This window comes from Cyprinodon tularosa, unplaced genomic scaffold (assembly GCF_016077235.1).
Source record: "Cyprinodon tularosa strain WSP-4 unplaced genomic scaffold, ASM1607723v1 ctg495, whole genome shotgun sequence".
In the NCBI taxonomy this organism is placed as follows: Eukaryota; Metazoa; Chordata; class Actinopteri; order Cyprinodontiformes; family Cyprinodontidae; genus Cyprinodon; species Cyprinodon tularosa.
In genome coordinates, this window is record NW_024039224.1 from 730,836 (window position 1) to 757,594 (window position 26,759).

General features: G+C 36.6%; 1 protein-coding gene across 2 annotated transcripts in view; it reads right to left on the reverse strand.

Moving 5' to 3' along the window:
- Nucleotides 1-2,149: 2,149 nt before the first annotated feature.
- gcgra (glucagon receptor a) overlaps nucleotides 2,150-26,759 on the reverse strand; it is a 47,987-nt gene continuing 23,377 nt past the window's right edge. The window contains exons 2-15 of one of the 2 annotated variants that reach the window (XM_038302595.1): nucleotides 18,792-18,834; nucleotides 18,179-18,325; nucleotides 16,789-16,885; nucleotides 15,588-15,695; nucleotides 15,373-15,467; nucleotides 14,456-14,550; nucleotides 14,065-14,242; nucleotides 11,928-12,087; nucleotides 11,760-11,820; nucleotides 9,898-9,967; nucleotides 6,677-6,765; nucleotides 6,441-6,585; nucleotides 4,970-5,011; nucleotides 2,150-4,886 (exon numbers count right to left, since the gene is read on the reverse strand). In XM_038302595.1, the coding sequence (XP_038158523.1) occupies nucleotides 4,476-4,886; nucleotides 4,970-5,011; nucleotides 6,441-6,585; nucleotides 6,677-6,765; nucleotides 9,898-9,967; nucleotides 11,760-11,820; nucleotides 11,928-12,087; nucleotides 14,065-14,242; nucleotides 14,456-14,550; nucleotides 15,373-15,467; nucleotides 15,588-15,695; nucleotides 16,789-16,885; nucleotides 18,179-18,232 (1,605 nt within the window). In that variant the 5' untranslated portion in view covers nucleotides 18,233-18,325; nucleotides 18,792-18,834 and the 3' untranslated portion in view covers nucleotides 2,150-4,475. The remainder of the gene's footprint in view (nucleotides 4,887-4,969; nucleotides 5,012-6,440; nucleotides 6,586-6,676; nucleotides 6,766-9,897; nucleotides 9,968-11,759; nucleotides 11,821-11,927; nucleotides 12,088-14,064; nucleotides 14,243-14,455; nucleotides 14,551-15,372; nucleotides 15,468-15,587; nucleotides 15,696-16,788; nucleotides 16,886-18,178; nucleotides 18,326-18,791; nucleotides 18,835-26,759) is intronic. The other variant, XM_038302594.1, reaches the window with a different exon arrangement.

Below are 26,759 nucleotides of genomic sequence, written 5' to 3' on the forward strand. Positions count from 1 at the left end.
GTCAGTGTAAGTTTTCTGCTGTTGTGAATCATACATGTAGTGTGAAACCATGGGATTTTTATTAGCCTCTATTCATGTCTGCCACATGCTGCAATATATACAGTGTATGTACTCTAAAACATTAGTTGGGACATAACTGGCTACTTTGCTTTTAAAAGATTTTTTTCAATTTGTAACAATATCATGTTCATTTATACTTTTATTTCAAACTGCCTTAAAAAGGTGTGCTAGTTAAAAACCACCTATGAAGCAAAACATTTTAAGGATTACAGTTTAGAAAAAAGATTTAACACTTAGAACTGGACCTGATTTTTTATAACCTAAGTGATAAAAACCAGAGCAATTTGAGTCCCATTTTTAACTGCATACTAAACCTGACAATGCTATATCTTGCCTTCCCTAGTTTTGGTTTTAAAATGGGCATTATGTTCAGTATTTGCAGCTTGACATTCTGCCGTCTGACTGTAAAGGGGCCAATTTTGTGAAGCGCTCTTAATGTTGTGCATTTGTTAAGCCCTCAACACACCCACTTCCTCTCTCCTCCAACAATACGGAGGCCATCATGGTGCAAAATGGCTTTCCTATCTTGTCAAGTGATGATGAGGTTTACTTTCATTAGATCAGAGAAACAAATCCATAAATTCCTCAGTAATATTGACTTAAGTACATTGACACGTATAAAAATTAGAAGATGAGAAAGTATAATTAATTGACCACTCTTTTAGGAAAGGAGGCTGTAGAGAAAAGCTTATTTATATCTAAATGGAAGAGAGAGAAATTAATGTTGACAAAGGATGACACTGAGAATGCTCTTAACAGGTTTGTGAGTGGCTCTTAAAAAAGCTGTTTTAATTTAGCCCTAGTGGACTGTTTCGTATCCTACCTCTAGCAGAGAGACAGACCAGCTGAAGCCTTCTCCTATCCTGCTCCATCAATCACTCCAGCCACAGGCTCCTCTGATCCTCAGTGGTCCTCATGTATCTGTCCCTCTAGCCTCGGCCCGCCATCGTCTCTTCCTGTTCTGTCATTCTGGCGGACTCCTTCGATGTCACATCGTTCTCCTCAAGATAAGCCGCAGCCACTACACCCTACCTACGGACCTCCCTCCACCCGGTAGAATAATTCGATCTTCCTCTGCACGATCCTCTGCAGTCAGCCTCTTGCTTGCCTGGGCCAGCTGTAACCCATTCCCGGCCATCAGCCCTGCTTCCTGGCAGGCCTCTCCGAGCTACTGTTGTGCTCTTCAGCTCGCTTCCTGAGCTACCAATGGCAAGCTGCTGCCTCTGCGGTTCCTAAGCTTCAGAGGGTGCCATAGCTGGCAGCCTCGTCCCTGTTATGGAGCTCTTTCAGTCGCTGTTCTCACATAGATTCACGACTGTTCCTGCCTGAGCTCACTATCGTTGTCTCACCTTACCACTGCTGTCCAGGTGATTCGTCCCCCTGTTTTGGGCACTATGACCAAAACAAACATGGATCAAGAGCAAGAGGAAGATGCAAGTCCACTCAGAAAAAAAAAAATAAAAAAAACGCAACAACCGCCAACCAGCACTTGGAATTGTTTGCCTCCATGATACCCGGGCGGTTGCCAGTCGTGGCTTGTGTAAGTCTAGATTACATGGATAGTTTTATAAATAATATTTTATTAGTCTCTGTAGGATTGTATACAGGCCTAACTTGCCACAGTCTCATTTGGGTCGTAATGACTGTCTCTATAGTTACTAGTTTGTCAGCTCTGCGCTGCCGTAGTGCAAAAGATGCCTGCCTCCACAAATGGGAACCGACTGTTATGTAATTATAAATAGCAATTTCTAAGGCAAGGCAATCATCAAGATTGAGACTTTCAGCTCATATGTGATAATAAATAAGATATATATGAATAATATATTGCATTTATGTCAGTAAATGCCTGAAATTATTACAGACTGTACATTTAAAGCATTTGGCTATGCAGTCTTAAGTGAAGCTGGAATAGGAAAAAAGTTGCATTTAGAAAATAATCCCAATCATTCAATTACAATGGCTTTTAAATGAGATCCTGAACCAGACAGCAAATCAATATTTAATTTTGTTAGGAGCACCTCCTAATCAGTCAAAAATATTCACAGTAACCAAAACTACTACGAAAGAAAGCAGTTTAATAAGCAAATGCTTTACCATTTCTTTAATGTCTTAAATGTCCACCAATACAAAATACATTGTGAGGTAAATGTTTCACATACATTTAATTTTATTCTTTCACCATTGGCATGAATATAATACAATATGAAGGATTGTTTACGCATGAATGCAGTCAGCCTCCACTGCCCCTTCCATGCTTTACATAACAGAGAAGTGTAAAGAAACATATTGATTTGAGCCTTTCCAAGAATACATTCAGACAGAACCACTTTGGTCCACGAAGGGGGTTAATGACCCAAACCTATGCTCTAAGTCAGATTTAATTAAAATACACATTTTACCTTCCACTGAAATTAGTGATAGGCTCCTGTTTTACCAAAACCAGTCATTACTCATTCCTTTTGCGTATGCAAGCATTCCCCTCCACTTCTGCAGCAACGCTGTTAGCACTGGCCTTCCAGCTCAATTATTGGGTGTCTACTTGCTCTGTGGCAACCCTCAGCAGATGCTGATGGAAAATAGCTTTTGCCTGCAATTTTGTTTCTACCCACTCAACAGCAGAAACTGACTGGGAGCAGAACAATTATCTGACACAACGAAAATGTTGCTGCAGTGCTCGAATTTGCTGTGAGGTCCATGAGGACTTTTAAACAAAAACTTCACTTTATGCAGTATATTGGCATGAGATCTGGGAATGTCCTGTACTTTGAGTCTAAATGCCAGACTGGGGCTTAATTATAGCAGCCTTTAACCTCTGAGCCCCTCTGTTTTTCATCAACCAAATAGCCTTTTGGCTTCAGAGCGTAATCCTGTTTAATAATACATCCACAAATCTGGAATAATAAAGTCAAAAGTGTATACCCTGTATAAACACTTGTTTACAAGAATACTAAATCATCTGAATAAGCACCTAAATAAATGTATATAACATTTAGCAATTATAAATTAACACTGTGCAAATAGTCAAGTCATACAAGCTCTGGCATATTTTTTTTAGTAACTGAAAGTTTAATTAACACTCCGCAGGTGGCAAATCCTTCATTTTACAAGCAATTGTACTGCTAACATTATCATCTGAAAGCTAATTAAAGAAACTTTGTTTCACTTTTAGGCTACTGTTGTTCAGAATGGATGTCGGGTAAACACAGTCTATAAAAAGATGGTGCTTACAGTCTGACCTACATTTATTGTCCATATATATATATATATATATATAGGCATACTTGTTACTTATACTTAATTAGGCATACCTATTTTTGATGCTGCAATATAAAAAATAAAATACTTTTAAGCATTTAAATTCATTTTTACTCTTATACCCTTTTACAAAATATTGGAGTACGGATGAAGAAAAAACTAGCCAAAATATTGTGTTGAAGTCATGCATCTGATCTCACTCTTGATATTTATATTTGTGAATAGGAGAAGAAAAAGACTATTCTTCTGTGTTACTTCTCAATAATGTGATACTGTTTTTATGATCTGCTTTCATAAATTCCAGCAAAATACATTAACGTTTGTTCGCAATGTAACATGAAATTGCGGGCTAATTACTTTTTACAACTGTGACCGATATAAAACCGTTACACTTAGCAAAAGCAACGCAAGAAAGTCCATCCATCCATCCATCCATCCATCCATCCATCCATCCATCCATCCATCCATCCATCCATCCATCCATCCATCCATCTTATACAACTTGTCCTTCAGTGTCACAGGCACAACAAAATCAAACAGGTTGTATATACTTTGATTTCCTTTGTGTGTGTATATATATATATATATATATATATATATATACTATTGAAAACAATTTTGTGGCTAACTTCAGTCACCAGAATTTTGTTTCTCTCACTCGCTCCATGTGTAATGTTTCATTAATATCAGTATGAAGATGGCATTATGTACATACCAGAGTAGAGCATATAGAGTACACAAGCATTCCCATTTGCTCTACTTCTTCTGTCATTTGGTCTTGTTTTTTGTGTGCACAGTCCAATGTTCAGTTTGTAGTACCACGAAACACACATTAGCCAAACAGATAACACCGAAGCAGAGGCTCACACCAACTCTGTGTGTTTTCATTTAAAGTTACTTGTTATTTTCTTGCTGCTGTTGGTACATCTGTTCAACAGGCAGCAGCTTCATATATTAAAATGACAAACATCAATAATAATCCATTCACAAGACCCACAGCACACAGAGCATTCGGATTTGGACGTATGCCATACTGCTGTCATATTTCAGGGCTTAGAGCTGCTCTGTCTCCTGGTGACACTGATGACTGACGACTGCTTCCACAAGTGAATCAGTCGGCATAACTTCACAGCCAACTAGAGCTTTCAGTCAGAGCTCCATCAGAGCTCAAAGGCGTCTATCTTCCTTTCCAAAACGCACTCTCCTGTTTCTTTCAAAGGAGGCTCTCTACTTTCCCTTTCCGATCTTTTGTGTATCTTATCCGACAGGCTGATATCCTCCACAAGGGTGGAGTTGCTGGTTCCTTCGTTCTGTTGGGAGCTACAGTTGTCCATCTCCTTGCCATGGACCGTACCATTGTGGCAGCGAGCCACAAGCCATGTTTGCTCTTCAGTGCTGCAGACCGGGCCAGAAGATTTGGCGATGTCCGGGAGTTGGGGAAGCCGAGGGATGTGGTTCAGCAGACTGCCCGTCTTTGTATTGTTGGTATTGCTGTAGGTGTGGCGATATTCCTCCTCAATGTTCCTCCCTAGTTTCCAGCGCTTCCACTTCTTTAGGATCTCAGACTGCACCTGTGAGAGCACAAAAGACATTATAAATGTGATAATGTAAAAATCTGAGCCTGAAACTAGTAAATGTTGCTCAGGATACTCACTTCTTTGTTGACAAAACAGTACAAAATAGCAACAAGGAGACCCTGAGAAGACATCATATACAATGTTAGACTTAGAGCATCTGTCTAAATGCAATAACACTTTCGAGACCACAGGAATATCTGTTTTCAGCTCTTTCATTCAAATAAATAAAATCATTGGAAACCATATGGGCAGTTGCCCAGCATTCATAAAGATGTGTCTAAGATTTACCACCCATATACATGTGCATTAGAGCATTGTATTTTTACACAATCAGAATGAGGATGACATTTCTATTGGTCTAGGTAGGTATCTCACCCAGGGTGCTCTTTTTATAAGTACCACTTTGAACAAAACTTACAGTTGAGTCTCAAAATAATTATTTTCCTCTGGCTTATTTAGATTAAATTTGTCAAAAATATGTGCAGTTTAATTTAAGCTTTAAATACAACTTGAAACCCATTGTTGCAAATATACAAAAAAAAAACATTTTCTATTATTTACAAAGCAAAGATAGCATGTGCCTACCTCCGGTTATTACACATCAGCGTGAACTTAGGAACCTTTGGCATGTTCCTATTCTGTTACAACAGGTAATGGTGTATGTTGATGTTGACGGTTATAAATATTGTCACAAATTTTTAATATACTGATATTTTAATGTATTTCTAAAATGAATCGAAGGTTTAAAATAACAAAATGGGAACTACTTAAAGGCAAATAAATGTCAAGGGGTTGAATTAGTTTTCTGAGAAAAAAACACGATAATTTTCAACATAATCAATGGAACAAATCTGTATTTGCATTACATGCGATGTTAAAAATTAATATTTAATTATATTAGCGCTTAAATTTACTCCTTTGTATCCTGTTTCGGTTCTTTTCTCTTATTCTGTCTTTATTTTCTCCTGCAGTGCAATCTGATAAGAATATGTGTCTCTTTGTATACAGTATCACATAAAAAACAACAGTGTGAAAAGGGATTCGTGTCACAACTAGGAGGGACACGGCTACGAGGACCTGATTGGAGGAGACACGTTGTGAGCTGAGGTTATGATTTATGAATGCAGGGAAAAGAAATAAACAAGAAACAAAGAGAACAGAGATGGAACAGATATGAAAAACCATTTTTGAAGTAAGTTATTGTATATCAGGATAGTCATTCTTAGTAAAAGTACAAGCGTGTACATCTGAGGGACATCTGTGTTTTAAAAAGTAATAGGACCTATTTCTCTTTTTTTTCCTCAGCAGAACCTTTTACTGCACCACAATCTTACACAATTTGATGGTTTATTTTTAGGCAGATTTACCGGTAAGTGTTTTTATGCAGTGCCTGCTGAACCATGACATTATGCATGACTTTCTATATAGAACAGCAGTTTATCTTTTTTAAAGCTCTTTATTATTACTGTTATGTCACCATAGAGAATTTAATTTATAAATGCAAAACTAGGTTCCTATACATGTTAGCTCCTAAAACGTTGCTCCAACCTGGAAGGAGGAGAAGAAGAGGTCCATGAAGAGCTTAGTGATATGTAAATGTGGCGTGTCGTTGGTGGTCTCATCAGGCAGGAAGATAAAGAACATCTGATGGATTCCCAGAAGTGGGATCAATGTTAGAGTTGACTTTGCCAACCTGAGATGTAAAAAAATGAAAATAAAAAACATAAACTAAATTGCAAATAAGAAACACAAATGAAAAAGATGAATTTCACATTAAAACTCACCTGACTTTATAGTCGGTGTATCTCATTTGGTGAGCTTGAAGCTTTGAAACCAGGATTTTGATGATATGTATAAAGATAATGAAGTTTATCTGGAAAAAAGACAGAAAGATTTTCGTTACAGCTTAAAAATTGTTTTATTACTGTTGTTGTAAAAGAACATTCTAGAGTGTCTGCTGCTACTTTAACACACTTTCAGTGTTTTGTAACTGAGAAATGCTGTTTCAATTGCATGCATTTTTACATGCGCCATTTTTTTGTTTATTTCCAGCAGTTTTAAACTAAACCATGAATGTTTTTTTTTAACATTTAAATCAATCTGATGGTGACCAGAAATAATCTAATTTGCTTAGCTGGCAATTAACTAAATAGTTTGTTGATTTCTTGTTGTGGGATTCCGACTCAAAACACCCAGTCAAATAAATCTATAGACTTACTGTTTAAAAAAACAACATAGTTTCACAATGCTTACTGGATAAGGACCCTGCTTGCTAAGAAAAGCCAGATTCTTTAGTCTTTGAGATTCAAGACGTCCCTAAGGTTGTCATTCACTCTTCTATTGGGCAAGGATTAATAAATGTAATCTAAATGATGGAGTTAAAATATTTTAATGAAAGCAACGTAAGAAAGTCTGGGCGTCCATTGAAGATAGCATTTGTGGATGATTCCAGAAAGCCTTTGGTAAGCAAAGAAAGCTATTGCACAACACCCAACCAAGGGAAAAGTTCTGCAACACATATCGTTATCCAAGTCAAACAGAGAGGGAATACTTTACAAAAGGAGTTGCTTATGATTCCGTTAAAGATTTCAAAACAAAGATAAGGATTAGGATAACAAGACTCCAGTTAAAAAACTTTTTTTGAACTCAACTGTCTAAGAGAAGGAGTGAAAAAAAAAAACAATAATCTGATTCACGTTAAAGCGAAGCTGAGCTGGAAGAAATAAAATCTTCCTCCCTCCTCCCTCTGCTTGCTCCATCATGCTGCCACACATGTAGGACCTTGGGGAGGGGGTCATTACTGGAGGCTCCCACCTTCTGATGATGTCCCTCACCCCAATTTTATTCTGCATTTTAGACACTTTCATTCACAACATTTTCACAAGACACATCTATGTATGCTATTGTTTGGGTGGGTGAGGGGTAAAGACACCTGGGGTGGGCTTATTGTGTGGACCTCAACTCGAATGGCTCCCTCCAGCCCCTCTCGCATTTAGAGATTCTGGGTTCTGACTGTTTCATTGGGAGGGTACGCTGGCACAAGCTACCTACAGGAGGGGGGGGTGGACTGTGCCGGGCATCCCCTTTGGTACTCACAGTTTTAATTACACTTGAGAACAACATGCAACAAGACAACATTTGAGCGGGAGCAGGAAGAATTGGGGTATTTCGCACACCCCCATTCTCCGGTTGCCGCCTGGAGTCTAGGGCCTGGAGGAAGAGCGGGCCACCTAGCCAGGAGTCTTGACGGTCCTGTCGACAGATTCTCCTAACAGTACTGTAAATATCTGGAGCTACTCCAAGGTTAGCATGGTCTTTCTAGCTGTTTCCATGATTAATGCTTTCCTGGCCGGATTATTTAGTTTAGAAGGTCACCAATGTATTGGTAGGCTTGCCTTTGTAGCATTCTTCATCCAGTTTAAGATGATGGACTAAATATTTCCTTCAAAGATTTCTAAAGGCTGAGATATTAATTTAACCAAGCTTTAAAGTTCTAAAGGCTACTGATAATCTGTTGGCTGTAACTGATGGTCGCCAGTGAAATCCCAACAACACACACAAATGTTCGGTTGTTATATCAAAGGGAAAAAAATCATGCAGCACAAATACTTTGGAAAGAAATTATTTACCAGAGAAAAAAAAGGAAATAGAATCTTCAGAATACTGGAAGAAATTATCACAGAGGCATTCAAATGCAACAAATCTGACTGGAAGTTTCTTTAAATATAAGAGAAAAAGTCCAAAGATAAGAACTTCTGAAAATAAAAGAATGGAGCAGAACAGATTAGAATAACTGATTAAGATCTAAGCCTGCGGCATTGCACTGCAGAAATCTAAAACCCACAGATAAAAACAAAAACAAAAGAAATTTCAATAAATTGAGTTAAAGATATTAAAAGCAGAAAGTAAAATCCTTTGATGATTATTGATTCCAGCCACATTGTAATCAATGCCTGAAATTTAGTCTGAAAAAAATATAAATCATAAACATTGTATTTCTGGTTATGTTAAGGTTGTAGGAATTTATTTAGTAAACCAAATGTGAAAATAAAATAGGCATAAAGAACAACAAAAGCCTTTAATAACAGCTTTTGTTTAGAAATACTTAAAAAATTAAACTTCTTGTGTAACTTTGTGATGCGGAACAGTTAACATTTCTGAACAGATTTCAGCTTTTTTACTTCAGCTGGCATTTTAAAGAACCAGCAGGTGCTTCTTAGATAAAATACATCAGGATTTAACATGTTAATTTGGGGGGACTTGAGTGAGGAAAGTGTGCTGAGCCTAATTTGGACACATGAATCTGTTATTTTTGTTTTCAGAGAAACCTAAAATATTGATGAATCTACATTGTCTTTACTAAATGTTTTAAATGTGATCCCAGTGGGCTGTGATCACAGTGAATAATATATTTTTAGGATTCATATTTTTGCACAAGGTAGGTTAATTATTTTTCTTAAAGAGATTTCTTGTTTTTAAAAGTGTTTTGGATTGTTCTGCTCTGATGTTGAGCTTGAAAGAAAACAAAAACGGATAAGGAAAACCAGGGAAACTCTGAAAGGAGGACCAGCCCTGCCATTCCTACAAACAACTCAAACACAGGAATTCCTGGGGGATACAGGCCACTTAGCTGCACGATTAATGCATGGAACATGCCAGGATGTCTGGCTGCATGACCGATCGGAGCAACATAAACAGTCTGAACTGACCCGTGCAGAGCACACATGAACTGTGTTGCTGGATAAAATGAATGATAATTGCATTTAACCTAGAATCTTAGTAGGGCTAACATGCTTCCCAGACATTATATCTGAAGCCTAGCCAGCTTTTCACACTCCATAAATAAATTAGCTGTTTTTAATATTGCATACTGTGCAATTTGACAAAAACACAATGCAGTCAAGTGGAAACGCTGGTTGTGCGTGTGGGATTTTCTAGGGATTACATTGGTTCTAAAATTGGACATAAAAATAAAGAATAAAAAATGGATGTTGCTGTAAATTACCATGACGGAAAGCAGATTTGGGGCTCGGATTATCCACCAGATACTCATGTCCGTATTCTGCTCCCAGCATCTGTGCATAGAAATGCATTGAAAAGAATATCAGCAAAACATTTCTTGACATTTGTCATGTTTTCAAACACTTGATTTTTAATTTACAATGTTTTTTTTTTTAGATTTGCAACACTTTTTTGTGCTAACTGATGATTTTTGGTATTTAGAAAATGTGATTTTTAGATTCTCGTCCCTCTTTTTACCACTAAATGTCATGCGAGAAGGTGTTAACCAGTGGTGGCCGGCCCATAGGGGGCGCTGGGGCACCGCCCCCCCTGATAAGAAGAGAGAAACGTAAAATATATTTTTAGAAATTAACTCATAAATGTCAGTTTTACTCTCTAGACTGTGTACCTATAAGCAAAACAAATTATATAAACTACATTTCCCTATCTACTGTCATTAATTTGTGGATTTCCACAGACAGACTACTACCGTCTCTGTTCTGGGGGCTGTGATCAGACAGCCCCACATTTGCAAAGAATCTGTCAATCATGTACTATTGCTAGGTGAATTTAATGGCCAATCAGCGTCTCGGAACTTTATGGTCTTGGGGCGCTGAAAATACTGCGCTTTAACAGGCTTCTGAACCCAAGCGCAGGTGCAGACAATTAGAGGGAAGATGGCGAATGTAACGACCGAGATGCAGCTTCCACCAAATTCGGTGAGATCCTTATTTATCTACCCGTTTGCCAGAAGAATATCCCTGTTGTAGGATATGAACATTTCATGTCATGGTTATTGTGACTGTGACGAATCCACCTCGTCGCTTAAAACAACCTCTCTAACTTTGCGCGCCACACACACATTCCTGTTATACTGTGCTTGTGAGGACCAATACACTCGCGCTGAGCCCAGTAGCGGTCCATTAACTTGAAACACACAAGCTGTTCCTGGTTACCTGCTGGCGTATTGAGGGTGCACACTTAATATTTCAGTGGGGTTAGTGTGTGTGTGTGTGTGTGTGTGTGTGTGTGTGGGGTGTGGGTGTGTACGTGTTTATGCTATGGGGACTTGTCATCTTCAGTCTGGCTGCGTCTTTGCTGGGTTCAAACCCAGTTTGGTGTAATTGAATAAGTCAATGAATCTGTGTAAAAGAATTAAGTTGTAAAAATTATTTGTTTTTGTACATCAATTGTTTGTGGAGGTAATATATGGACAAAACTGATTCATGAGAAGAAATCAGAAATAAGAGAGCCTGAGGGTAGGGGCTTAAACTATTTAATGAGGGCTGTGGGAAGAAAAGCGGCAATTTTTGTTGTCTGTTTCTTTGTTACATTGATGGTAACTGGAGGGAGGCTGAGGCCCAGAGTATCTTGTATGTTTAGTTTCTTTTGCACCCTGTTTTGAGTTTTTGAGCACAATAAATCACCAACACCGATAACCCGACTGAGCCTGGATTCTTGGAGGCCAAAGAACCCCGTCACAGTGACCCAAATCATCACTGTTAGTTATTATATAGTAAATTAAATCATTACTGTTAAATTGTATGTATTGTCCAATTGTTTATTTGAATTCTTATTCCGGATTAGTTGGAGACATACACTAGGCTATATCAGCCCCACCAAAAATATTTTTCACCAGCCGCCACTGGTGTTAACTGTTAACTTAAATTATTTCTGACATTTTAATATCTTAACTCCCGACCATGAGATAATTGAACATAACCTCAGAGCAATAACTAGCTACTGTGGATTTAAAATCAAACATTAAGAGTCCATCAGAAACGCCTTGTGAAAATACTTTGTTAATGAGCTTACATAAAGGAAAAAAAATGTTTTTGTCACTTAAAAATTAACAAAGGAACTTACTCATTATTTTCATATAAATATTTTGAGATTCCCCATGGGATGAGGAATAATAATGGCGTACCTGTGGAAAAAGTATGAAAAACTATTATTTTTTGCTTTAGCCTTTATTCCCGTTGATCATATGCTGACATGGTGACACACCTATGGATACCAAATGGGACAACTCACCCCAACCAATGCACAGGTACACTTTGAAATAGTTCCTTTCTGTGAAGACGCTAATGACCAGAAGGTTATGGAGGTAGATGCCTTCCACCACCAGCCAGTAGCTGTTAGCCATGATGCTGTACTGCATCATCACCAAGGCCGTGCGACAGCTAACTGTCATCTGCAAGAGAAATTCATGAAAGAGAAATTTATAATACTAGAGATGCATTTCCAGCTAAACATGGTCGGATTATTGCTTCTGCTGATGGCATCTCCTTCTGACTGTGGGATTTAGGATCAATAGTTAGCTGCTGTTACCCTTTGATATTTATAATAAAGTTGCACATCTGTGAATCCCTCCATTGGAGAATGCAATGCAGCTCATTGGATGCTTGACATTAGTAATGTTTAGGTTACCTAAAAAGCTAAAGCTAATTAGTCACCACCCTCATAGAGGTTATTTAACTGAAAAGCATTTATTTAAGGTGCCAGACAGAACCTCAGAATTAAGCTTCTGTACTCAAAGAAAATCACTAACCGATTGACCACTCTTTAATGCAATAAATATTTGCTTTGCATTTGTGGATATCTAAGTTAATCTAATTTTGAAGTGTTAAAATATTGCTCGGCCATATGTCATCCACTTTTGCCTTATAAGGCCCGGGGTCAGAAATGTAATACCAGGACTTCTTAATATTTTTTTAGGGTTGGCCTTTAGTTTCAAGGTAATATTTTGTAAGTATGTAATTAATAACTGAGAATAAGCTTATTACAAACAGAAACCCAACTCTGTTCGTCATGTAACACAGACTCAACAGGAGGGTTTAAGCAGTTAAACCATGCTTGTGTTTTGTATTCATTGTGGTGCACGAATGCAGACCTATCACTGCTACTTCAACAATTTTAGGCCTGAAGGTATTTCTACAAATTATTTCATGAGGGACCTTTTATACAGGACAAACAAAATGATTCAAATTATTCTATTTTATGGCCTAAAATCTTTAAATTAAATTTTTATGTAATTCTTTTCATTTTGTAATCCTGTGTGGGATAGGACTCCAGCACTGTCTGGCCGCCAGGGTTCCCCACCATCCTTCATCTGTCCCCAACCTCTAGGCAGACAGAGCTACCAAATTGAATGACATACTTTCAGCAGAAAGTATGACTGAGGTGGCAGAACCATAAAGCACGAAAACCAATGGTTCTAATAAAGGAAAACGATTCATCTGGTCTACCAGTACCTAAAATTTTCTGTTTCCTATATTTAAAGCTGTGGCCCAGTTTGATGTACTTTTCGAAAAAATTCAGAAACTTTGAGCTCTTTTATTTTTTGTTCTCCCATTTTCTATTCTAAAATATCTTCTCAGTGTACAAATATTTAATAAAATTCTGAGTTAGACCCTAAAAGAAAATATATTTTGACACCTGAAACCTATGCTTGATAACTTAATGTTTTAATCATGTTAATGTAATTAGAAAAGAAACCTGTTCTATTCTACCTCTATGGGAAACAGTTTAAGGGTTAAAGATACCTATATCTTTACAAAATCCTGCATCTTATTCATGCATAAAATTCAAATAATCAATAAAAAAAACATAGTTTATACAGGAAGTGTCATCTCTTCAAATGATGAGTCTGTCTTAAGTGATCTAAACAATTATGAACTCTCGTTTTTGTTTTGTTTCAATTCAATATGCAGATTATTTACTCCTACTATTTGAAATTCCTTTTATTTGTTCTTCATTTACATTTATTTCTGTCCAGATACAATTTTGATCCTGATTGTATTGTGTATTCTTAATTCTATTTGTAAATCAAATTTTCTTCTTTATTGTGAAAGTGTTTATGTCTTGTGTGCACAATAGTCCATTTACTTCCTATTGTATTATCTATCCCTAATTCTGAATTGGGCAAATTGTAGAGTATAGTACTCTGCGTTTTACAGGGTGTGTTGCAAATGATTTCAGTTTGTAAGTAGTTTACATATCTAATAAATGTAAAGCAAGTTGTATTGTGTCATGGACGACAGCAGTTTGAGATCTTGACAATTAGAAAACCTTTCTTATAAGATAATTATCCTCCATAAATAATTGAGAATATTCTTATTAACCAAGAACTCATTGTGGAGTGTTAAGTTTTTCCTTTCAGCACACTTACCAGCAACTCCACTGGGGGTACAGATTCACTGACAAAGCCCTGCTCCTCTTCTCCACTGATCTTATCCAAGGTTAGGTTAGCCTCCAGCAGAGCGTCTTTGATAAGGACAGATAGGGCTCGTAGGATGAAGGAAGCAAATAAATTCATGTGAATGTTGTTCCTCATGCAGTGCAGTTTTCTGACAAAAATAAAATAAAATACAAGAAAAGTCTTAATAGGAAATCATTACATGGCTTTTATTTTTTATTTCATTTACAGTGGTTTAAATTAAAATGGTTTGTAGCAGCATGGTTCAATAAACTACAATCTATCTCTTTAAAACATCATCTGCATTTTTTTTTTCTTTGCTCAAGTTTGTACAAAAAAAAAATTCATAAAAAGTAAATAGTACCTGAAAAATATAAGGATACCAAGAGCCAGTACCAACGCCACCAAAGACATGGAATAGCCCACTGTGTACATGATCCGGATATATCCATAGTAAGGCTGCAAGATAATGTATAAAAAACACATACATTTGATTTGTAATTTGTTATAGATTTATTAACAAGTTTGATTTAAATAGCAGGAATGGCAATGTAACATTAGATGCACTAGATTCAATGACTTAATGACTTCTGATGCTATTGTTATCTCATATTGCCCTAATAATTTTTTAACTATTATTAATTAGTCTTGTCAGGAGTCAGCAGCAATACTGTTCTGCATAGGTTTGTTATTTTAGCTGCTGATGACAGCTCCCCCTTCACAACACATTAAGAGAATACTACCATCTCCAACTTCACTGGTTTCAATATGTGGCTGTATTTACTCTATTTCTACTTTATGAATCACGCTGCAACAATTTGAAATAGGTAAAAAAGTATGCCACTTAATCTAGAGCTTCATTTTAAAATGAAATAACAGAACCTGTCTTCAAAAGAGCAGAAAATAGATCCTATGCACAACTTTGAGGTGGGTGCACTTCTCAGCTGGGTTGGTTGGTTAGTTGCCTTTATTTTCTGAGACTCTTTAGTGTGCAACCGAAGCAGTAACATGATTCTATACGCACATCAGCCATGCTACCCAGAATTTTGCAACAGATGTCCTAATTTTTGGTTCTTGTTAGTTTTATTGTGTATAAAGTGTATAAAACCCATTCCCTGATGTACAAAAGAACCCACCTTTTACTTAGCAATTATAATGATGAAACCACTTAAAATGAATGTTTTTTAATTCCCTATTCTTATAAGAATGTTCAGTATGTCAGGTAAATATTTATTTTATTATAAAATAAATAAAATAATTATGTTAAAATATTATTCTTACCCGGTTTGTTTCATGAATATCACATTCGCTGGTATTTTTCTTAGTTACCCACTGGCCATTGGCATCACACTCACGATAAACCATCCCGTGTTGAACTATCCAAACACACACAAACACAGACTTTTAAACAGAAGGCATAGACAGCTGTCTGTTTCTGCTGGATTCTCTGTGACTATGCTGCTATATGGTTTTCTAAAAACTCACAGGTCTCTAACCTTTATTGTACCACGGCAAATACCACGGACACGCCACACTGACGATGGTGTTGGGGAATCCATCAGGCCAACAGGTATAGTTGTCAAATGTCCTGTTGCACACAAGACCTAAGGATAAAAACAATAAAAGAAAGCGGGTAAAAAGCATCAGTGTAGCCCTAATAGCTTGTCTTTGACTCTTCAAGTTTCACAACAGTCTTTGAAGGGATGTTTGCTGGAAGTCATTATGGTATCTCATTATGGTATCTTGAAAATTATAGTCTTTCATCTCAAAATCACTCCTCCCATGTTTCATTATGTCTCTCATCAGAGGATATCAGTCCTGATTGTCAGAGTATCGACAGCTGGGACCTGTGAGAACAAAGTGATGTATTCTATGTCCTCTATAGCAGTTTAGCTGCTCTCACTCTAATGGAACAGCAGGGACGCTATATAAGAGTTGAAACGTTGGAGAACTGAGAGCTTCAGTTCATATAGATAGCAAAAAGTGGGGGAAGCTGCTTGTTTTAAAAGTTAAAACAGAACTTGCGGACAGAAGGTAATGCAGCTGAAGAGCTAAATTCACTCACTTTTCTTTTTGCATTAAGGTAAAAAAACAGTAATAGGCAGGAACTATAACAAGTGGAAAATCTCCTGCAACTTCAGATTGTCTTTAGGGGATGCAAATTCAAACTGTTTCCCCATGTGTTCGCTTATTATGTCTAAAGCATCTCATCTGCACTTAAGATTTTTAGCCTTTTCTACAGCTTTTATATGACATTATCTTGCATAAAAACATAATATGTAAGAAGTATTATTGTTGTCCTGGTTGCAAGGCCTGTAAATCTTATCCCTATGTAGTTTGAAAAGTGCAAACATTTGGTAACACTAAAATCTTACTCTATTGTTGTATGTTTTGTTGTTTTGCTGATTTTCATAGAAGGTAGAAAACCACTTTGGAAAACAAGTTTGCTCAATGTGACCCTTTTCGACTCAAAAACCCCCCCCAAAAAGTAAACAATGACAAAAGTGACATGATGCGCCAACATAGAGGGGAAATGTGTGTTTGGATGCAGTTCAGGCAGGTTTAGGGACTTCTATTTTTTGATCCTACATTATATTATATTTAACTACCATCAGTAGGACCCAGTGCAGGCATAGTTAAAGGGAAGATTCAAAGTAAAGAAAAACAACTAAAAAAATACATTTATTGTAACCTTACCACTGCTGGAGGGATATTGACTGTTGTTATGTTCACATTCTGTCTTATACTGGTTCCAGTCATCCTTCAGCTTATCCAAGGTAACAGCAGGAGACATCTAGGGGGACACACACAGGATAAAATTCAATAAAATGTGCAGTAACATCCTGAGGATTCAGTTACTGTGGATGTGGTGATCAGAGTACAGTAGGTAAACAACTGAATATCTTAAAAAACATGAGCTTCACACAAACATTTTTAAAATAACATATGATATTTGACTATAAAAACTATTTGGGTAAAATATATAAACTATCTCTTAATGTAATTGGGTATCCTGCCAAAGTAAAAAAGAGTGTCTTTGAAAATCAATCTTTGTTGCTTGTTCCTCACAATATAATTTCTGGGAAATTAAGGGCAATGTCCCTGTAAAAAAATAAAAATCGTTGAAGTTGTGACACAATTTTATGCAGTTTGGCAACATTTGATTACAGATTCAAACCACAAATCTATGTATGTGGCTGATCAATAATCAGCATGTGGGTCCATAGTAACAAAAATACATTTTGGCCCAAAGTGATTAAATAAGGACCAATCAAACATGCAAATCAAATGAGGGATACCAGGGTTGTATTTTCAACACCTTTAGAGGTGTCTCTTCATTCTTGCTATGATGTCCTGTTGTTGTTGTTGTCTCCTTATTTTATTAGCATACCTTATTAGTGTTTCAGTGTAAAATAATATGTGAAAAGTCATCTTCAACCCATTGTAAACCATGGTGGATGATCTGTGATACTATAGTTCTATTTTGCCTTTAAAGATTTTTTAGATGGCTTGCATTATAGACTTTAAATAATGACAAAATAATATAATAATATGTGTTCTGACCAGACGCGATTGTTAGAGTTAAGATTACATTTTGAGGCAGATGTAAAGCACACTTCTCCTCTAACCAATAGCTCTGTATTGAATCCTTCATTTTATTGATTTAATATAATATTTGAATACTATTGGCTTTAAAATAATCATTAATAACAGAAATAAAGGCTAGAAAATGCTAGAAAAAGTATTTTTTAATAGAGCACATTTAAGATTGCATGTTGGAAATTGTTCATACCCATTGCAATCTCTGAGGAAATGTGAGAAATCATGTTTTACACCTGTCAAAGTTATTCACAGCTTATTGTTAACAATTTATGAATGGTTAAAAACAAAATGTCTTCATATTTTCACTTCTCAATTGCCACACTCTAACATATTATTCCAAATTTATAATCAACAAGCTTACAAAAAGTGTAAATAAATTCACTAATTCCTTACTTAGACTTTCTGAACCTTTCTTTAAACTATCAAAAGGTTCCCTATGTAGTTTGCATTTGCCTGTTAACGTTAAAGATGTAATGAAACCCACCTGGATGCTGCAGGAGACAATGAGGACTGCCAGAAAGAGGAACAGACCTGACATCCCTTATTCCTGCTGGTGGTGCTGGGAGGGGATACTGCAGGATGGGGAGGGCTTTTCACCTCATAAGGGGCTTATCTACACTCACCACACAGCCTAAGTGACACAGAGACACACAATCCATCAAAGCTCATAGGAAACACATTAACTTGGCTTGCATTACCCCGACGTAATAAGAAGACCAAAACAGGAAAATGCTGGGTCATATTTACATCAGATTTAGAATGAAGGGAAATAAAGGAACAGAAGTTAAATAAAAGATTAAATTCAATGCTCTAGTTTTATCCAAACAGGCTAATTCAAAAAAACAAAGGGTACTCTGATTCATATTTAATCTTTGATTTAAAAAGCGAAGCCTCAACTAAGAATAAAGCAGCCAACTTTTCAGGACATCATGTACAGGGTCAAAAGTCTCCAGGAGCTGCTGTTTTTTCCATCAGAGACACAGTCACAGCAGAGAGGAGCTGCACTCAGTCAGTGACTCCCAGTCGGCTGTACTCTTACGTTAAAACCAATCAGTGTTTGGTTGAGCGTGTCACAGTGTGTGCCAGAGGTCACTCACCTAGGCATCGATCACCTCCAGCTCCCGACGGACTCTAGCGAAGCTGGAGAACAGAACGAAATCTGAAACGTTTCTGCAAAAAACACCTTGACCATGGAAACATTTTTGGCTAAAACGTTTCAAATTCCATTCTGTTCTGGTTCTGGTTCATAAGAGGGCGGGTCATGCTGATGTATTCTTTTTTTTTTTTTTTTTTTACTGGTAGATATTTATGCAACAGATAAGAGCGGTGTGTCATAAAAGACAGACAAGTTGTGATGTATGGAGTCCAGAAACTGCATGCCTGCTTTCTAACCTGTCAACAGCAACAGCAGCTGGACGGTTCAAGCCGCATTTAAAATATCTCCACAGGAAGTTACATTTGATTAAATCTAAACTAAAGAGTTCTATTTGGTAAATGAGCCGTGCAGTGTAACAACCACTAGATGCATATGCGGTAGCACAACAACAGGAATGATTGTAGTATTTTCCCCTAGTGGCGGGGGCACTCTTGTCTGGCCTGAAATCAGGTCAAGACTGGTACCACTGATATAAAAACAAAGACTATTGTACATTTCACACCATCAGATAGGGTTAAAGTTTGTGACCACTTAAGGTCACAAACTTTAACCCTAACCTTACTATTCCAGGTCAAGGCATGTGTTGATATCATCAAAAAATGTACTGCTAGTCAATTCTAAATGGCTGCAACTGAAATAAAACTAAGCTGTGAAAAATGCAGATTAAATTCTGCAACAGCGATCGGCAAAATATAATATGTGTTTCATCATGCGTCCTGCTATAGAGAAGACATACATCAGAGCTCTTCTTCTTTGAATAACAGTCCTGCCACCGATGAGGCTTTTAGTGGGGTTCCCTCCTTCTTAAACACAAACATGCTTAAACACACTCAGTATCTCTCCTTTAGTCAGTAACACAATCTGAGGCAAATTTCCCTCAGTTGCCTGCTTTGCACCGATCTTTGGAACTTAGCACAGGAGACAAACAATGATTAACCAAAGTGGTCACTGCAGGAGATGTTAAAAATAAGGGAAATAGAGAGCTGGGGGTTTGAAAACTGTGCCTGCCAACGGGGAGAAAAACATGATGCCTCAATAGGGTCTATGAACACGTTCTATATTACAGTAATAAGCAACTTCTTTTACATTGACTAATTCTATGCTGGTGAAGATTCTCAGTCATCCAGGTCATAGTCATTCAAAAAAGTTAAAAAACAATGTACTGGACTTTGTTTCCAAGTTTGAAGACGTTTTGCTTCCCATCCAGGAAGCTTTTTCGATTCCAAATGTCAGAAGCCTTGAACTCAAGGCAATTTCTGACATTTTGAATTAAAAAAGCTTCCTGGATAGGAAGCAAAACATCTTCAAACTTGGAAACAAAGTCCAGTGGATTGTTTTTTTGTTTGTTTTTTTACTTTTTTTTAATTGACCAGTGATAACCAGGATTCATATTTTTCAAACTTAAAGTATCTTTCATCTGAAAAACTGTTATAAGCATGATTGGTTTTACTACACAAATATGCAACTTTTCTAGTTCAATATAATTTATGTCTGCCTCAATAGCTAGGTCCAGTTACCTCTATTCAGATATATCAAGGTTTTTTTTATGTTTCAAAAACTACATTAAATCTTCTCTCATGTGTTTCCTCAGTTTAATGTTCTTTTTGTAAGGTGCCAGGAAACATGCTGCGGTGGCTGGAGTTTAATATTGATGGCAGCATAAATATAAATAGGCAGCACTACCCCTCTCAAACTTGTTTCTGATAAGCTGAATAAAGTCACGCTACAGCTGGAAGCTATAAGATGAAAACTTTTATCTGACTGCCGGGTTGCTTCCAAACCAATATGACTAATGAACCTTCTAATATTAACATATATTTCATATTTATATTTCATAAATATCAAAGCTGTAATATATATAAATTATATGATTTTAATGGAAAATAACTGACTGATGATTTTCGTTTGACAGTAGTTTATTATTTTCACTAGTATAGAATCTGCTGATAAAAAAATGCTTCTTAATCAAATCTAAGATAATTTTACACTAGGAGAATGTGCACAACTGATGGCCAAACAGCACCGCCTGTAATGCTAAATATAGCAAGGTTTGCAGACAAATCCCAAACATTTCCGAGATTGGACATGTTAGGGTGTCCTCTCTGCAGGATAATTAGGACCAGATGGCCCATTTACTGAGAGCTGAGGTAGGACTAATGAGCATTAAGGTGTGAGGCTAATTAGGCTTGTAAATCTGGCTGGTATAATAGAAACTCCTAGAGTTATGGCCCCTCAGTCAGCTTACAAACATATTTCTAGGTCCGTCAGGACACATGCTGTTTAGCATTACTAACTCCGGGTAACAGGAAATATCCCCAAGCCTTTTCTGCTACTTCTGCACATCTTGATTCCAGGTTGGAGGACAGCTAAGAGGGCCATCCAGGCAGAGGCCAGACTGACCTCTTAGAGTTGTTTGGGTGTCTTTCCTGAGGCTATTCAATCTAAAAACATCTTAGAAAACCATCATATCTCTTGCTTCAGTCTGTTCTACAACAACAAAAAACAGCTTGTTTAAGTGATGCTTGTGTGCACATTTATCTATAAAGCAGGGGGAATAATCCATAATGACGTAAATGCTCCAAATCTGCCAAAAAAATGACACACAAAAAAAACAATTTTTTTTAATGCTTTGCTCAAGTGCATGCTGAATGGCTTAATACAATGGCCACTAACAATTACTGTTGTTTGCTGAAGAGTGCTTGCCTTTCATTTGATTGTGCTGTCCAGTAAATAACATTACAAAAAAAGAGCATGCATAGTTGAATGTGGTGCAGAGGGGAGAAGAGAGGACTAAAAACAAACCTCTTTGAAAAGACAACATGCACCCACCCATGACATGTACTCCAGATCTGCGGTTTGTCATCCGGTTTTCCAAACTAGGAAGAAGACTTAGTGCAAGTCTTTTTTTGCAGATTATTTTAAGTTATTGTAAAATAAAAAAAAAAAATAAATAAAAAAATAAAGTTGATCCTGAAAGCAAAAAAGCAGCACAACTCATATCAAGTTAATAGCCATGGGGAAGACCCCTAGGCTTTATTCATGGCGCTGCAGATTGTAAAAGGTGGTAAGGAGGGTGAAGCAGAGTTCAGATTTCAGAATGGACGAGGCATCACACTGAAACATGCTATTACAAAACTGGGAGGCTTTAAATGTTTTGGCTGTTTGACATTTCACATTAAATCAGACGTGTTTGTGTGTGTAGCACCAGTGCACAACAAAAACTATCTTAACAGCGTTTCGGCAGGGTGTAGATTCTTTTAAAGCATCATTTTATGTTTATTTAATGGATGGAAAAATTGTAAATTTCTCTCCTGAGCAGGTTTTGCTGATGCCAGCTTTACATTTTTTAGCCAAACCCAAACAAAAATTGCCTAATGGATAAAATGAATGGTGCGTTAAGGAAATCAGTTCAACAACACAAACTCTGACTAGGTTAGTCAGGCCAGCAGCATCAGATCAGACAATAAACTGGCTAATTTGGTGCAGCTTCTGCCCAGGCAAACCTGAGGAGGATCACACAGGCATTGATTATAAAGAGATACATCCACACTGCAAAAACGATCTAGAAATAAGTAAAAATTTCTTAAATTCAGTGTATAAGGTAGGTAAATAAGATGATTTACCAATGGAGTGAGCATTTTTACTCTTAAATTAAGACAATTAGATAATATGCATTGGAAAATAGCCAATGCAATTATTTTTATATTCAAAATAAAATATGTTTTAAATAAAATATTTTATATTCTCACCTAGCTGCTCAATTCAAGAAAAAATTACTTCTTTAGATTTCAATTATTTCCAGTGTATATTCTCTGAACTGTCCGCCTTTATTGATGTGGAAATGTGGGGGCTTGCATATATTTTTTAAGAAAAAAACAATAACAAAAAACAATACTGCCAACTTTATACTGAGTAAGAAGACATGGTGCCAAATAGACTGTCAAAGTCTTTCTGGGAGGAACTTTAGATACGACATCTCCAGAAGGTCATTCATGCCAAAGTTACAGTTTAGATCACTGTGAGTCAACAAATTTATCTTGACAAGCAGCTTTCTTGCCCTACTTCACTGAACCACGTATCATCAAATATTCATTTAACTGCAGCACAAAAGTAAAATACATTGCAGCTGAGCGCAAATGTATAGGTCTTTGGGTAACCTGTCCCACTGAAATGCATGAAAATAAATCAGTAAAATTGTATTAATTAACTACTGACCAGTCACTAGGAGGCAGACAGGGAGTTTGGCTAGTGTTCAAATGATCAAAACTTGCCTCCACAGTTGGGGGGAAAGACTTTTCCCATGTCATTTATGAAAATAAAAACTTCTCCCTAAACTTCACAATATTTGTGCATAAAAGAAGTTCTGTGGGATAAAGAATACAGGAAAAAAAGACAATTTCCCTCATGGCAATGCGAAGACCCATGAAATAAATTACTTATTAAGGATATGTCTGAATAAAACATCCATCCATCCCTCCATTATCATAACCACTTATTCCCTAATTGGGTAGGGCTGGGGGACTGGAGCCTGTCTCAGTAGTCAGTGGGCAACCCTGCAGAGTCACAAAGAGAAACGCAAACAAGAACAAACACTCATACTAACTCCTAAGGGCAATTTGGAATGTCCAGTCAACCATATATGGAGGTTTTTGGACTGTTGGAGGAAGCTGGAGAACCCAGAGAAAACCCATGCAGACACAGGGAGAACATGCAAACTCCACATAGAGAGGCCTTGGTTCCCCCAGGACTTGAACCCAGAACCCCATCGCAAACCACCACCTCACTGTGCCGCCCATCTGTAGAAAGCAATTTTTAAAAAACACATTTCAATCTGGAAAAAAAACAAACCAAAACTATCTGATCAATAACCTAAAGTAGAGAATTTAATCTATCTTCATTTTTATGAATTTCTCCAATGAATCTAATGAATATTGAAGCTTAATAAATATTGAAGCTGCTGTTGTTTCTTATCTTGCTACATTTAGTAAAATTCGAAAAAATCAAAGAAAATCAAGAAAAACATTTGTTATGTGATTCAAATGCCGAGGAAATGAAGGATTGTTTTTGAGACATCAAGCCGTGTGTCCTATTGGAAGCCATTTTGATGTTTCTTATTTAAAAGTAAACATGTTGTCTATGTACCATCATGCTAACACGTTCTAGAAGCAGTAGTAGGACATAGGATACATCACTTTATTCTCACAGTAGAATAATACAACTTCTTTAACTCATAAGGTTTTAGTGTTAGAAACCACAAAATGTGGAGTATTTAGCATGATAACAGAGCATAAAAAAGAAAATCCTCTGCTTTTCCCAATTAAAACTTGGTTTGATGAATTCTCAGATGCAAATTCTCACATGCAGCACCTTAAATGTAGCTTTTAGCAGTAATTCCAGCACCACCATGCTTTCATTTAGTTTGTGCTGGTAGAGCTGCATTTCTTCTGCTGAAGCAAAGATTATTGTTCTGAAACTACTTAGCTGTTTAGCTGCTGGCACTGAGCACATAATCTGTTTGTATTTGTCTTGCAGATATTTAACATCGAAATCTTTCTGGGTAGTACAAATTACAATCTAAGTAGCACAAGGAATTCAATATTAAAATTACAACAAACAATCTTTTTTTCTCTTTTTTTCTCTTCCACTGCTGTATGACACTGTTCCTTCGGAAATAAGTATCTCTAAACCATTATCTCATACTTTCAGGCTTTGGGGATTGTAATACTTAAGCTCTTTAAGTGTATTTTCTTCTTATCATTATTATATGGATTTTTCTTATGCATTGAAAAAAAATTATGTTTTTGAAATCCTAATAATTTCCAGATGTACTGCTGAAAGATGGGGAAAAACAATTTGAAAATATTCATATAAATTATCGTAGGGTGATATATAAGCAAAAGGATGAATGTTTCAGTGTCAGACTTATATTTTCCTTTTATCGGCAGCCTATGCATGATAGAATCCAGACACTTACATGGACTGACACCTTATACAGACAGTTTATAAGGCGGCCATACTTTGTAAAACAAGCTCCAAATGGTCATAGCCAAGCTTGATCCATCTGTAAGCCTGCCGTAGGCTTATTGGATGTGTTAGAGGATACGATACCACTCGCTCGCTCGCTCTTTGACATCTCTGTTTAGAAAATGTGTCGAGCATTGGCTCAGCCTCGACACAGACACAAATTATTTTTTTACTCTAAAATCTACATTCTTTCCTTTCTTCGAGCTGCTAATCCATTTGGTAAAATGTCCCTTAATAACAAAAGAATGGAATAACAGGACTCTATTGTGCAGCTCAGCACAGTATGGCTGTGAGAGGAGGAGGTATTGTTGTACTGAAAACCAATTTTGAAAATGGGGTTCTGATTACAGCTGCTGAGTTAAGCCTCCAAACAGCTCAGTTTGTCACTGACCCTGTTATAATGTGGGAGCTTGGTTCATGCTGTGACCCATCATTGGATGGTACATCTGCAGCATCCGTAACCCCAGAGGCTGGACACTCAGAGCCTCTTCTGTGGACTGATTATTAGAGTTTAGTGACAAACGTTTCCTATTTAGAGGTCACATTGGAATGAATGTAGGCGGTAAACAGTGACAAATGGGCATGAAGCACTTCAATTCTGCGTGTATTGTGTGAGAGCGAGCATAAGAGGTGTTTCTGTGTGGGAAGAGGTCTGTTGCTTCTTTCATCAGGTGTGTTGAACCTTAATTGAAAGAACTCTCATTGGAAATCTCAGTCACTTGGTGCAAACTTAATGGTTTTCGGTTGTTTTGAAAGATCAGAGGAGCAACTACACCCAGAGTTTTAAAGTTTACAAACTTTACATGGTTTATTGGGAGTAACTAGAAATACAGAATTATTTATATATTATTTACCGGTATATATTATTTATTTTATTTATTAACTGTAAATCTGTTTAACAAACATTTTTCCAGTTTAATGTCCTTTGGTTGCAGAATAATTTTCCGTTTTAAATGAAACTGTTTTTGTTCTAAAAACTTATTATCAAATTGTATCTGCAGATAATCCATGTGTGGGAAAAAACCTTCTATAGTGGAAAATTCACATATTTAATTTATAACAATATTATTCACAATTATAAATCCTCAGAATGATTTAATATTGACAGTTTAATCAGTAAATTAACTGAGTATAGAAATTCCCATTCTTTATAACTTCATTTGCCTTCACAGAATCACCCATCTAGGATGCCAGTAGCATTCAATGGAATCATGGGAAATTGATCAACTAAATCGATAAAATAATACATATATAATCCTTTTTCTAACATTCCTGTATAATTTGTATAAACTGTATAATCTGTACAATCTGTGCATGTATCTCCCATATTCATATTCACATCTATTTTTATATTTATACACAACTTTTACAGTCCCTAACTATTATTTTCTGCTTGTACAAACAGGTGTGATAATATTTATATCCTGTATAGCACTTCTGGACAGATGCAAACCACATTTTGTTGCTTTGTACTCGTGACAATGCAATGACAATAAAGTTGAATTTTATTCTATACAGTTATGCTGTTTTTATTTTCTCCGAACCCCAAAGACTTGGAGCTCATCAACACATAAAAACATTCAAAATAGTGGACATTTTGTGCTAGTTGGAAAATATTGGTAGGGTTTGATTTCTGTAATATTAATTAAGAATTTTGCATTGGTTCTTTAGACTGCAAAAGTTATTTTAAACATGCCACTTGTGTATTATAAATAACAGATAAAAGAAAACAGTAGAATTCTTGTTTCATTGTTTTCTATCACAAACAACTTTTTGTTCATATTTTTTTTTTACTTGACAGGATTGTAAATCATTTAAATGTAATTTTCGGCGCTTTTTGTTTTTCTCTCTCTGAACTAAAGAACAGTGACAGGATATAAATGAC